At 39.9% G+C, this 13,945-nt stretch overlaps 1 protein-coding gene across 3 annotated transcripts in view; it reads right to left on the bottom strand.

Moving 5' to 3' along the window:
* Window positions 1-250: 250 nt before the first annotated feature.
* The window catches only part of cusr (Copper-only SOD repeat protein), a 210,607-nt gene continuing 196,912 nt past the window's right edge, over window positions 251-13,945 (bottom strand). For 2 of the 3 annotated variants that reach the window (XM_087998713.1, XM_043713116.2), the window contains exon 10: window positions 9,836-13,561. In XM_087998713.1, coding sequence (XP_087854839.1) covers window positions 13,458-13,561 — 104 coding nt within the window. In that variant the 3' untranslated portion in view covers window positions 9,836-13,457. Of the gene's footprint in view, window positions 2,539-9,835; window positions 13,562-13,945 lie in introns of those variants that run through there. The other variant, XM_087998714.1, reaches the window with a different exon arrangement.

Here is a 13,945-nt window from a genome sequence, read left to right as displayed (position 1 = left end):
AAGGCTCAAAATCATGACATAATTAAAATCAAAATATAGATATCAACCTCAAATTAAAGAATATGCAACACCAGAAAGCAGCTGATTGTAGAGAAGAAAACAATCCTTTCGTCATGAATTTTAGTTGCCTGATTTATCAAGTATTTTTTCTGACTTTATATTGGAAGAAAATTTCATCAGCTACTCAACCTTTACTTTGCTGGAAAAGTATTGATGAGACAGTATTAAAACTGTGACAAAGGACTGTGAAGTAAGTGTGTTTAATATTTTAATCTGCAAAATACACCAAAATCACAGAAAAAAGAAACAGCACAATGAGGGACATCAACACAGGAAGCCCTGAATACATGAAAAAATCAATCAAATCAAGATAAACCATGCTGTAATATTTCTATCCTTGGCTGGATAAGGAGGTCTGGAGACATATGAGGTCAATCTCTGTACATCAACAATTGAGGGAAGGTGTTAGAGGGATAGGTTGCACTCAACTGTGTCAAATGTTACAGAATGGTCAAGGAATACAGGAGAACTAGTGCACTATGGTCAATTCACAGGGAATGTCATGTTACTGTGAACGAGGCAGTTTCAGTGCTGTAACAAGGAGGGAATCTGACCAGTGAAATTCAAACAGGAAACTCCAAAAGATGAACATATATTAATATGGAGATGAACATATATTAATATAGAGTTTTTTGGGAGATGACAGTAATGTGAATTTTGAAAGACTAGGGGCCAGTACCTGAACTAACATTGTAAGCAGCTCTCCTGAAATAAAGCATGTTGGGTGGGCAGCAATTTGTTGAAAACAAGCATTTTTAAAAATGAGTTCCTGAAGAAAGCTGGCCTTTACAAGTGATCGTTTGGCTATGAAGGAAAGAAAGAAGGTTGAATTGAAAGGCTCCTGACTTTCCTCTGGTAAAATATTTTCCAACATGTAAATAAAATGTTTATTCACCCCCATCTCATCATTCAAGATCTCAGTGAAAAGTTGGTGAGCTATAACATATGCCCATCCTGTAAAACCACTGCAGAATACTTGACAAAGTGAGGTGATACTTTCTTTACACTTAGTACACAATTGAACATACCTGCACTTTCCTCTGCAATACTGCTGTAAGGTGGAGGAGCAGCTTCAGCCCCAGATTCTGACACCTCCAATGACTCTTCTTCATTCTGCAATTTGGAGTTTTCTGAGAGGTGAAAGACTTTAGAGGGGCAATGTTTTCACACAGAGGGTGGTGCGTGTATGGAATGAGCTGCCAGAGGTTTTGGATGAGGCTAGTACAATTACCACATTTTAAAGGCATCTGGATGGGCACATGAACAGGAAGGATTTAGAAAGATATGGGCCAAATGCTGGCAAATGGGACTAGATCAGTTAAAGATATCTGGTTGGTATGGAGGAGTTGGGCCAAAGGGTCTGCTTCTATGGTGAACAAATCTATGTGTCTATAACAGAAATATAATGTAGATGCTTGTCGGTTCAAGTTATATCAGTAAGGGACTGCATTGTGCAAAGAAATGAATATTTCTCCTCTGTAAAGATTCATCCTAAACTCTTGACGTTGAAGGGTATACAGTCTTTTTAAGGAGTGTTCAGCAAACATTTCCAATTTTCTCATAAACATTCATGTACTGAAGCAATAAACACAGAAACATGCTGCTGTGTTGCTAAAACCCTTATTGTCTGCCCTGAACGTGGTGTTAATTCAACAAAATATATATATACACAGCTGCTCTGACTCATGTTTCTTCTGTTTAAATTGTTTTAATGGCAGCTTAAATATTTTAAAAAATGAAGAGAACTGAATGGGTGCCCTAGTGATCAAACTGTTGTGGCCTAGATCCACTACTAAATCAAACTCCTTCTCGAGTATTTGCATTTTTAACAACATAGACAATTCCAAACAGAATTATTTTAAATTAACCTCTCCCATTTTCAAATTAAGGTTTTTTTTGATTTTCTGATTTCTCGCTGACATGCCAGCAAAGGATTAAATGAAGTACAAAGATTGAAAGGTTGGTGCTTCACACATGGAGTTGTATCTGTGTCTTTACCCATTCCAGGAATTTGTTATTGTATCCCATTAAGACAGATTCTGATTCCAATGTCGAGTCCAGTTTTAATCAAGTCTACACTTCTATGTCAATTTATATAGATTGGATTTAAAGCAAAATGTACAAAACCTAATGGAAAAAGGCTAACAGGAAATGACTTCAATAAAACGATAAAAATTTGCTTTACAAATTACTTACTTTGATCCAAAATAATTTACATTTTCAGATATTTGAACTCCTGGATTGTGGCACTCAAAAATGAAGATTTTGGTTAATTCCAATACAACGCCAAACGTATCTTAGAGCTGAAAATGTGTTGCTGGAAAAGCGCAGCAGGTCAGGCAGCATCCAAGGAGCAGGAGAATCGACGTTTCGGGCATAAGCCCTTCTTCAGGAATGAGGAAAGTGTGTCCAGCAGGCTAACAGCCAGGCAGAGCCCATTAGACTTCTCAAAGAAAGTTGGTTGGTTTACTCATATAGCTGTGACAATGCAAAAGGAAACAATATAAGAATTCACACTTTAGTTTGAATGGTAACTAACAGTGCCTCTTATTTGTGCATGAGGATGACATTTTGAGAAGATAAAGCAACTGTCTGATTATATTTATGAAATATTAATGAAAATGAGGGAGCAGAGCAGATATGGTACACAATAATTCCAAATTACACAATTTTCCAACAGAAGTTTATGGTTTGAAAGCAATTGATTCCTCGTTGTATTTACATTGTTGATGAATAAGCAGCAAATTAATTCATAGGGAAAAGCTGAGGATGAACTTCCCAATGACACCTAACTAATTTATTTGGTATAATTACTATGCCACACAAGACAGATTGCAAGGATTCCTTTAGCTCACTGAGAGTTGGACCTTATACTTGCTTACAATGCCCTCTGTTACTGAGGTGAAATAAGTCAGATGATCCTTCCAATCTGCCTGGAAAATGAGAGTAGAATCAAAATTGGTTGTGAGGTTATCCATAATCAAGAGTCTGTCAGAGGTCAATGTCAAATCTCATGTGTGAAGTATGGTTACTTTACAATATATCATACAGATCTGTTCATAGCTTTCAAACAAGCACAGAACCACAGAAAATAGGAGCAAGCCACTCAGTCCTTCCAGAGCTGGAAATGTGTTGCTGGAAAAGCGCAGCAGGTCAGGCAGCATCGAGGGAACAGGAGAATCGACGTTTCGGGCATAAGCCCTTCTTCAGGAATGAGGAAAGTTTGTCCAGCAGGCTAAGATAAAAGGTAGGGAGGAGGGACTTGGGGGAGGGGCGTTGGAAATGTGATAGGTGGAAAGAGGTCAAGGTGAGGGTGAAAGGTCAGACTGGGGTGGGGGCGGAGAGGTCGGGAAGAAGATTGCAGGTTAGGGAGGCGGTGCTGAATTCGATGGATTTGACTGAGACAGGGTGGGGGGAGGGGAAATGAGGAAACTGGTGAAATCCGAGTTCATCCCTTGTGGTTGGAGGGTTCCCAGGCGGAAGATGAGGCGTTCTTCCTCCAACCGTCGTTTTGTTGTGGTCTGACGATGGAGGAGTCCAAAGACCTGCATATCCTTGGTGGAGTGGGAGGGGGAATTGAAATGTTGAGCTACAGGGTGGTTGGGTTGGTTGGTCCGGGTGTCCCAGAGGTGTTCTCTGAAACGCTCCGCAAGCTCCGCCCTTCCAGCCTGCTCTGCCATTCAATAGGATCATTCAATTCAGTGCTCTGATCCTGTTTGGTCTCCTTTACTCTTTACTTTAGCCCTAAGCACTACATCTAACTCCTTGAAAACATTAAATGTTTTGCCCTCAACTGCTTTCTGTGGCAGAGAATTGCACAGGCTCCCCACTCTCTGGATGAAGGAAGGTCATCTCAGTTCTAATTGCCATACTCTTAGACTGTGACCCTGATGCTGGACTTCCCAGTCATCAGGAACATCCTTCCTGCATTTAGCCAGCTTAATTTGTAGGGAAAGAGGTGGTGACATCTTGCAAAATGTCCAGATTACAGAGGAGGAAGTGCTGGATGTCTTGAAACGGGTAAAGGTGGATAGATCCCAAGGACCTGATCTGGTGTACCCGAGAACTCTGTGGGAAGCTAGAGAAGTGATTGCTGGGCCTCTTGCTGAGCTATTTGTATCATCGATAGTCACAGGTGAGGTGCCAGAAGATTGGAGGTTGGCAAACATGGTGCCACTGTTTAAGAAGGGTGGTAAGGACAAGCCAGGGAACTATAGACCAGTGAGCCCGACCTCGGTAGTGGGCAAGTTGTTGGAGGGAATCCTGAGGGACATATATTTGGAAAGGCAAGGACTGATTCGGGATAGTCAACATGGCTTTGTGCGTGGGAAATCATGTCTCACAAACTTGATTGAGTTTTTTGAAAAAGTAACAAAGAGGATTGATGAGGGCAGAGCGGTAGATGTGATCTATTAGGACTTCAGTAAGGTGTCCGACAAGGTTCCCAATGGGAGACTGGTTAGCAAGGTTGGATCTGATGAAATACAGGGAGAACTCACCATTTGGATACAGAACTGGCTCAAAGGTAGAAGACAGAGGGTGGTGATGGAGGTTTATTTTTCTGACTGGATGCCTGTGACCAGTGGAGTGCCACAAGGATTGGTGCTGGGTCCTCTACTTTTCATCATTTATATAAATGATTTGGATGTGAGCGTAAGGGATAGAGTTAGTAAGTTTGTGGATGACACCAAAATTGGAGGTGTAATGGATAGCGAAGAAGGTTACCTCGGATTACAACGGGATTTTGATGACATGGGCCAATGGGCTAAGGAGTGGCAGATGGAGTTTAATTCAGATAAATGTGAGGTGCTGCATTTTTGGAAAGCAAATCTTAGTAGGACTTATACACTTAATGGTAAGGTCCTGGGGAGTGTTGTTGAACAAAGAGACCTTGGAGTGCAGGTTCATAGCTCCTTGAAAGTGGAGTCGCAGGTAGATAGGATAGTGAAGAAGGCGTTTGGTATGCTTTCCTTTATTGGTCAGAGTATTGAGTACAGGAGTTGGGAGATGATGTTGCGGCTGTGCAGGACATTGGTTAGGCCACTGTAGGAATATTGCGTGCAATTCTGGTCTCCTTCCTATCGGAAGGATGTTGTGAAACTTGAAAGAGTTCAGAAAAGATTTACAATGATGTTGAAAGGGTTGGAGGATTTGAGCTATAGGGAGAAGTTGAATAGGGTGGGGCTGTTTACTCTGGAGCGTCGGAGGCTGAGGGGTGACCTTATAGAAGTTTATAAAATCATAACGGATATGGATAGGATAAATAGACAAGGCAAAAGTGAGGACTGCAGATGCTCCCGATGCAGCCTCCTCTACATTGAGGAGACTGGACGCCTTCTTGCAGAGCGTTTTAGGGAACATCTCCGGGACACCCACACCAATCAACCCCAATGTCCTGTGGCCCAACATTTCAACTCCCCCTCCCACTCTGCCAAGGACATGCTGTTGTTCCTTCACCACCTGACGCCTGGAGGAAGAACGCCTCATCTTCCGCCTCGGAACACTTCAACCCCAGGGCATCAATGTGGATCTCACCAATTTCCTCATTTCCCCTTCCCCCACCATACCCCAGTTCCAACCTTCCAGCTCAGCACCGCCCTCATGACCTGTCCTACCGGCCAATCTCCCTTCCCAGCTATCCACTCCAGTCTCCCCTCTGACCTATCACCTCCATCCCCACCCCCATTCACCCATTGTACTCCTTGCTCCTTCTCCCCAGCGCCCCCACCCCACACACTTATCTCTCCACCCTGGAGGCTCCCTGCCTCTATTCCTGATGAGGACTTTTGCCTGAAACATCGATTTTTCTGTTCCTCGGAAGCTGCCTGACCTGCTGTGTTTTTCTAATCTAAATAGACAAGGTCTTTTCCCTGGGGTGGGGGAACCCAGAACTAGAGGGCATAGGTTTAGGGTGAGAGGGGAAATATATAAAAGAGACCTAAAGGGCAAAGTTTTCACACAGAGGGTGGTGCGTTTTTAGAATGGGCTGCCAGAGGAAGTGGTGGAGGCTGGTACAATTACAACATTTAAAAGGCATCTAGATGGGTATATGAATAGGAAGGGTTTGGAGGGATATGGGCCAGGTGCTGGCAGGTGGGACTAGATTGAGTTGGGGTATCTGGTCGGCATGGATGTGTGAGACAAAGGGTCTGTTTCTGTGCTGCATCTCTCCATAACTGTATGATTCTATGTTTAGAAGATGTCAGTGCGAAAGAAGCTGGAGAGATGGGATATTGGACCGATATTATGATTGATGGATTGTAACAAGTGGTCATAGAGTTAGAGAGTCATAGAGATGTACAGCACGGAAACTGACCTTTGGTCCAACTCGTCCATGCAGACCAGATATCCTAACCTAATCTTGTCCCTTTTGCCAGCACTTGGCCCATATCCCTTCCTATTCATACACCCATCCAGATTATAAATCTCGTAATTGCACCCATCTTGACCACTTTCTCCGGCATTTCTCATTCCATACACACGCCAACCTTTAAATGAAAAAGCTGCCCTTTAAGTTTATTTTAAACCTTTCTCCTATCACCCTAAACGTACACCCTCTTGTTCTGGACTCCCCTACCGTGGGGAAAAGACCTTATCTATTTACCCTACCCATGCTCCTCATGATTTTATAAACCTCTATAAGGTCACCCCTCAGCCTCCAGTGCTCCAGGGAAAACAGCTACAGACTATTCAACCTCTCCCTACGGATCAAACCTTCTAACCCTGGCAAGATTTACAAGGATGTTGCCAGGGTTGGAGGATTTGAGCTATAGGAAAAGGATGAATAGGCTGGGACTGTTTTCCCAGGAGAGGAAATAAATAGGATAAATAGACAAAGTCTTTTCCCTGGGCTGGGGGAGTCCAGAACTAGAGGGCATAGGTTTAGGGTGAGAGAGGGAAGATATAAAATTGATCTAAGGGGCAATATTTTCACGCAGAGGGTGGTGCATCTATGGAATGAGCTGCCAGAGAAAGTGGTGGAGGCTGCTACAATTACAGCATTTAAAATCCTTCTGGATGGGTGTATGAATAGAAAGGGCTGAGAGGAATATGGGCCAAGTGCTGGCAAATGGGATGAGATTAGGTTAGGATATCTGGTTGGCATGGACGAGTTGGACTGAAGGGTCTGTTTCCATGCTGTACACGTCTATGATTCTATGACATCTCCACTAAACCTTCCTTCAACCACCTTAAAGTTATGCCCCATCATGATAGCCATTTCTGACCTGGGAAACAATCTCTGGCGATTCACTCTTTCTGTGCCTCTCATCATCTTGTACATCTCTATCATGTTATTTCTCATCCTTCTTCGCTCCAATGAGAAAAGCCCTAGCTCTCTCAACCTTACTTCAAGACATGCCTTCCAGTCCAGGCAGCATCCTGGTAAATCTACTCTGCACCCTCTTTAAAGTTTCCACATCCTTCCTATAATAAGGTGACCAGACTGAACACAATATTCCAAGCGTGGTCTAACCAGGGCTCTATAGAGCTGCAGCATAACCTCGTGGCTCTTAAATTCAATCTCCCTGCTAAGGAAAGCCAACACACTATACTCCTTCTTAACAACTCCATCAACTTGGGTGGTAACTTTGAGGGATCTCTATGTTCATCCACACTGCCAAGAATCCTGCCTTTAACTCTGTATTCTATATTCAAATTCAACCTTTCAAAATGAATCACTTCACACTTTTCCAGGTTAAACTCCATCTGTCACTTATCAGCCCAGTTCTACATTCTGTCAATGTCCCATTGCAACCTACAACAGTTCTCCACATTATCCACCAACCTTCATGTCATTGGCAAACTTACTAACCCACCCTTGCACTTCCTCCTCCAAGTCATTTGTAAAAATCACAAAGAGCAGATGTCCCAGAACCAATCCCTACGGAACACGATGAGTCACCAAGCTCCAGGCTGGATACTTTCCATCGACTACCACCTTCTATCTTCTATGGGACAGCCAATTCTGTATTCAGACAGACAGATTTTCCTGTATGCCATGCTTTTTTACTTTCTGAATGAGCCTACCATGGAGAACCTTATCAAAGATCTTGCTAAAATCCATATACATCGACTGCTCTACCTTCATCAATGTGTTTTGTTACATCTTCAAAGAATTCAATAAGCTGACCCTCACAAAGCCATGCTGACTATCTCTAATCAAGCTATGGTTTTCCAAGAAATCATAAATTCTGTCTCTCAAAATCCTCTCCAATAATTTGCCCACAATATCAACAATCAACATGTCCTAAACAAGTGCAGAAGATAATCAAAAAGGTTAATGAAATATTGGTGCTTATATCTAACAGACTAGAATAAGAAGTCATTTCAGCTGTCGACAATCCTGGTTCGACAATTGTTAAAAAGCAAGTAGAGATCAGTCATTACCAAACTCAGTTTCAACTTTGAACAATAGATCAAGCATTAAATGCCAGTCAGAAACTTCTTTCTATGTGTAAAAATAATTCCATTTCACTCCTGTTAGTTCAGGCTCTAATTGTTACAGCAAGCCACCTCCAGTCCAACTGATTTCCTTTCTATCAATCTGAACCATTCTTCTAAGAACTTGAAAGATTCAATAAAATCATCTTTTAATCTTTCAAATCCATCATACTGCAATTTTAGGTTGTGTAATTGATCCATACCTCTAAGCATTTGTGTCAATGTTGATCTCTAAAAGTAAATTTTTAAACACAAAGGATGTCAATTTTCACATGAAAAATATTTCAAGGGAGCGAAATCCACCCTCTCCTATCATCTCATTGTGGAATTGCCAGATCAGGCTATGTTCCTGTCAACCTTGCCCCTAAAAGTAGCACTGAAGGAGCTGGGACATGTACAGATTTGAGGAGCTGAACAGCCATCTTCAGTGGTGAGTGGGCTTACACCAGAGCAAGGTTAACTTATATTTATACAGCACAGAGTCAGACCCTTCAGTCCATGTCAAATATAATCCCAAACTAAACTAGTCCCACCTACCTATTTCTGGCCCATATCCCTCCAAACCTTTCCTTTTCATGTATCCATCCAAATGTCTTTGCAATTGTACCCACATCCAGCACTTCCTCAGGAAGCTCATTCCACATGGGAGTCACCCTCTGTAATTTTTTTAAAAACTCTCTCTCCTCTCACCTTAAAAATGTGCCCATCATCTTGAAATTCCCATTTTAGGGAAAAGACAATTGCCATCAACTCAACCTATACCCCTCATTATTTTATAAACTTCTAGCAGGTCACCTTGACCTCCTGTGCTCCAGTGAAAAAGGTCCCAGCCCATCCAGCCTTTCTTTATCACTCAAACCTCCCATACCTGGCAACATCCTGATAAATCCCTTCTGCAGTATATGATTGAAAATTACAAAGATTTTTAACATTTTTGGCTGAAAGTCAATTTATACACCAGATGGACCATTACTTGAATATATATGGTCATTTAGTCCTTGAAGTGCACATTTCATTCTATTATACAGAGGCTGCACTCTTTCCAAGGTGGGGTGCCCAGACTGCTCCAGGTGTGGTGGGCAAAAGCAAGTACAGAGCAGTTATTATCTCATTGAATGAATCGACTCAAGAAACAAAAAGAGTGCAGTTGAGACAGATAGGTTCTTGAGTATCATGAGTTATGGGGAGAAATTGGGAGAATGGGCACGAGAAACTTGTCAACAATGATCGACTGGCAGAGCAGACTCGATGGGCTGAATGGCCTAATTTCTGCTCCTATGTCTTAGAGTCTTTCCCATCTTCTTAAATATGCAAGATGAAAATTAAACTCATATTTGTTCAATACTGGATTTTATTTCTGTTTTCCAATTTCACCACACATTGTACTTGTTTAACAAATTCCCAAATGGTTTGTGTCTTGTGACATCTGAAATAATGCAATCTAAAGGTAATTACAATGCAGATTATTTCCCACTGCTTTTCTGGAAAGTCACTTACAAACAGAATTTAACCAATTAAAACTGGCTAATATAATTTCCTTAAAAAGTACAATTTTCTAATGTACATAAAAAAATCAATAACTAAATTAAACCTGTTAACCTAAGTGATTAACTTTGAACAACAGCATCAATTTTCAAATGTAATTTTATGTTTACGCAAGGAATATAATTAAAAGCAAAACATTCAGACAAACAACTACTAAAATCTACAATGAGCTCAAAAGTACTTTGGTAAATATATGCAGAGATCTGTCAGAATAACTTGTATTTATCACGGGTTATTGAAATAATGTTATATTTGTGATTATTCCAAGATTACTTTATTTCTCATGAGATACCTTGGGGATTTAAAAAAATTAATTTCATCATATACATGGTATAAGCAAGTTAGAGACAAGCAAATATGATGCACTGTATCTAAACTATAGTGCTCAAGAACTCAAAATAGTTTATATAACAGTGAATCATTATTGCCAATATAAAATACATCCATGGGCAAGATTCCCTGGCATAACATTTCCCAGTAATCAGGTAAAATAGTTAGTAGATAAAATTGAAGTATGTCAATTGTTAAAGACAGAGAGATTAAAAAGTTTAAGAATTAGGGCAGTCAACATGAAAGGAAAGAACATTGACATGCATATTAGCGGAATAACTAAAGATGGGATAGGGATAAAGTGATCATCTTACGTTTGAAAATAGTTTGCTCCACATTTCACAAAACTAGGTGAAAATGGAATGCATAAGTAATCAAAGAGAATATGGACAAAGCACTGAGAAATATTCACTGGGGCCAAAAATAGAACTGTCCCAGAATATTGCAAAGACACAAGGAAAGAGCTAGTAGAGGCACTAATCTTAAATTTCAAAATATCTTTGGAAACCGTGATAGTTCAAAGGATTAGAGTAATGCACATACTGCATACCTGCTCAAGAAAGGATAAAATGAAAAAGGTCAGAAAACTAGAAGCCAGGATCTTATCTCAGTGCAGACTACCAGAATTTATATCATAAGTAGAAATGTGTAAAACCTTTGCTGGGAGTATGATCTAATCATGTAAATCTTTCAATTGGCTGCAGAGGTGAGAACAGTGATGGACAGACTGGTAATCCCCCACTACCTGACAGCTTGCCAGTGTGCCAGCACAATCCCATTTTAGGGCCATTTTGGAGTCAGCTGCTTTGGGGGAATGCCACCCACCTGCCAATAGTCAGCTTGCAGCCACAATACTAAGGCATAACCCTGCTAATGAATAGAGGCAACAATGGACACAGCAGCTGATCATTAGAGTTAAGCTCCCTCACCTCTATAATAACCACTGGCACACAGCTGTGACGGAAGGCCAATTCATGGAAGGATTTCTTCAAAGGGTGCCTCTATCCTGAGGCATCTTCTCACTCACCAATCTACATTGGCAAGGCTTGCTTCTGATGGAGGGGGAGTTGACCTTTTACCGTTGGAGGGTTTTCTCAAACCCTACCAGCCTCAGAAGGTGCTCTTCACTCTGTACTGGACAGTACTGCTAGAGACAGTCATACCTGCTGAACTATTATTATTGTCTGGTGCTTCATTCTGATGTGATTGAAACCCACAACAAAAACTTGGCCCATTGTATTTGATTAATTTAATTTGGATGAGGAAATCATGCAGTGTATTCATAAAGAGAATGCAATGGAAGTAGTTGATAAGGATTATCAGAAGGTGTTTAATAAGATTTCACTATAGATGGGTTAAGATGATTAGGATGCATGATTTGTTTAAGGGCAATATTGATAAATGAAGATATTTTCTGATTGTTATCCAGTCTCTTGCTTTCAACTTTTAGTGACTTAGACATATGTAGTGAAAAAGGATTGATATGTGTTGGTGTTAACAACTTTGTGGTCTTGGCACTGAAGAACAGGACACTCGGTTGTTTGGACACAGATGTAGTTCACTGCTGAGAAATGTCAATGGTACATTCAATGGTGTGTGGATGTGGAGAACAATTAACATACATATATGTTAACTAACAAAATCTCAATACAATGAAAGAATAGAAAGAATCTAGTCAAAAAATATTTCAGAATAAAATAAAGCAAAATAGACAGAGGCAGCTTTTTGGTTGAAAATGTGGAGGCACTGTATACACAAAATAAAACGTTTTTCTGAGTGACGCATTCGTATGTCACAGATGAAATTTCTGTGTGTCTCTAAGCAACCTATTAAAGGAGAAAGTGCAATATATCTACAATAGGAAATGAATCTTATGAAGAATGGCAGAAGAATTTGGCAACGTTGTTTCACTGAAAAGAAGATTATACACAATCTATTGGAGATTTTCAAGATTCTGAAAGATTTTGAGAGAATAAACAGCAAAAATATTGTGGATTCAGTTACAAGAGAATATGGGTCCAGAATCATCACTGAAAGATTGAAGGGAAACAGTGGAGCAAAATAACTTCTTGAACTTCAAAGAATAGGAGAAATAAGTCAAAATGAAGATTATAAAAGAAAGAAAAGGGTAGCAAAATAGAGTAGGTGGATCCAACTTAAGAGCTAGTACCAGCAAAGAAATAAGTTGGATGCTGTAATTTCCATGATTCAATGGTAAACTTTGTCAAATTTCTTTGCAGTTGGTTGTTTATATCTACATGACAACAGTGACTACACTTCAAAAAGACTTCCTTGGCTGTAAAGCACTTTGCGAAATCCTGAGGTTATGAAAGGCACTCGATGAAGATCCAAATGAAAGTTTTTTGTCAGCATTCACACAGATACACTACAGAATAAAGTCTACATTGAAAATATTAAATTGAAGTCAATGTTACAGTACAAATATAAAAAAAAGCACACCACAGTGGGATTTCAAGTCAACAATATAATCTTAATGTGAAGGTACATTTCTGCTTTTGTATCATTTGCTACACTATTTGAGTCAAATCACACATACACTTTTTATAAATTGTTTGCGGCTCATCTTGAATCTTCATTGTGTTGAATCGGTGCCATTTTTACTTCCATGGTTTTAAAACTAAAAATTTGTTCTGTATAATATTTACCAAAAACAGATTTCTCTGAGTTCATTATTTTATGATGCCTTAGACCTCTGATGCCATCAAATTACAATGTTTGAATATTAGCATCTAATTGCTCACTGTGTTGTTATTATGTCTCTTTGTCAACTGTTTTAACAAAGGTACTAACTTGCTTCTTTAAAATAGCAGGGAAATGAATTTGAAGAAGTTTAAATATTCATCCACTAAATATTTGAAGATCTGAATTTCAAGGCATAACTCATTGATTCATAAGAAAATAAAGTGCAAGTCTAAGAATGAACCATTTGGTGCAATCTAAGAAAATCAACAGCAATTAAACCCTGGGTTTGTTTAAATGCAATGCATTGTGTGATTTGTTTTTGTTGTGAAACCAGCATTTTGGACCATATGGAGGTGCTGATGTCATTTGCAATGCAACTATTCAAACACAGTGTAGAGGACTAGTTGCATTGTCAGAGCCACTATCCAGAAAATACATTGCTCGATGTACGGGCGAAGGCCTGCAGCCATCCCACTAGGATCTGTTAAAAATCACAAAGAGGTTACAGTTGTTCCTTCCTTTCATTAATAATTATGTTCATTAAAAAATGAAATTGCTTCATGTAAGTTGTTTGTTATATAATGGCAGCTAGAAGGTTTTGCCAGTTAAGACATTTTACACAATGTAATACTGTGTAGTCCTCTGGTCATAACAGTATGGGAGCAAATCTTCAGCCTTTCTAAAATGTTTGGTAATTTAAGAATCTTCAAGTTCACCTTTTAAAACACAATATTGCTTTATTTTACAAACATTTTAGGAAGGCTGAAGATTTACTCTCATACTGTTATGAACAGAGGACTACACAGTGTCACAAGGCTGTTAATATGAGGGTAGTGCCTTGCTCGCTGAACTTCCTGAGCTCAAA

The sequence above is a fragment of the Chiloscyllium plagiosum genome, unplaced genomic scaffold (genome assembly GCF_037043375.1).
Source record: "Chiloscyllium plagiosum isolate Xiang-an unplaced genomic scaffold, Cpla_swu_hap1 HiC_scaffold_22, whole genome shotgun sequence".
NCBI lineage: Eukaryota > Metazoa > Chordata > Chondrichthyes > Orectolobiformes > Hemiscylliidae > Chiloscyllium > Chiloscyllium plagiosum.
Note: the sequence above shows the minus strand (reverse complement) of the source record. Positions and strands in the feature narration are given on the sequence as shown.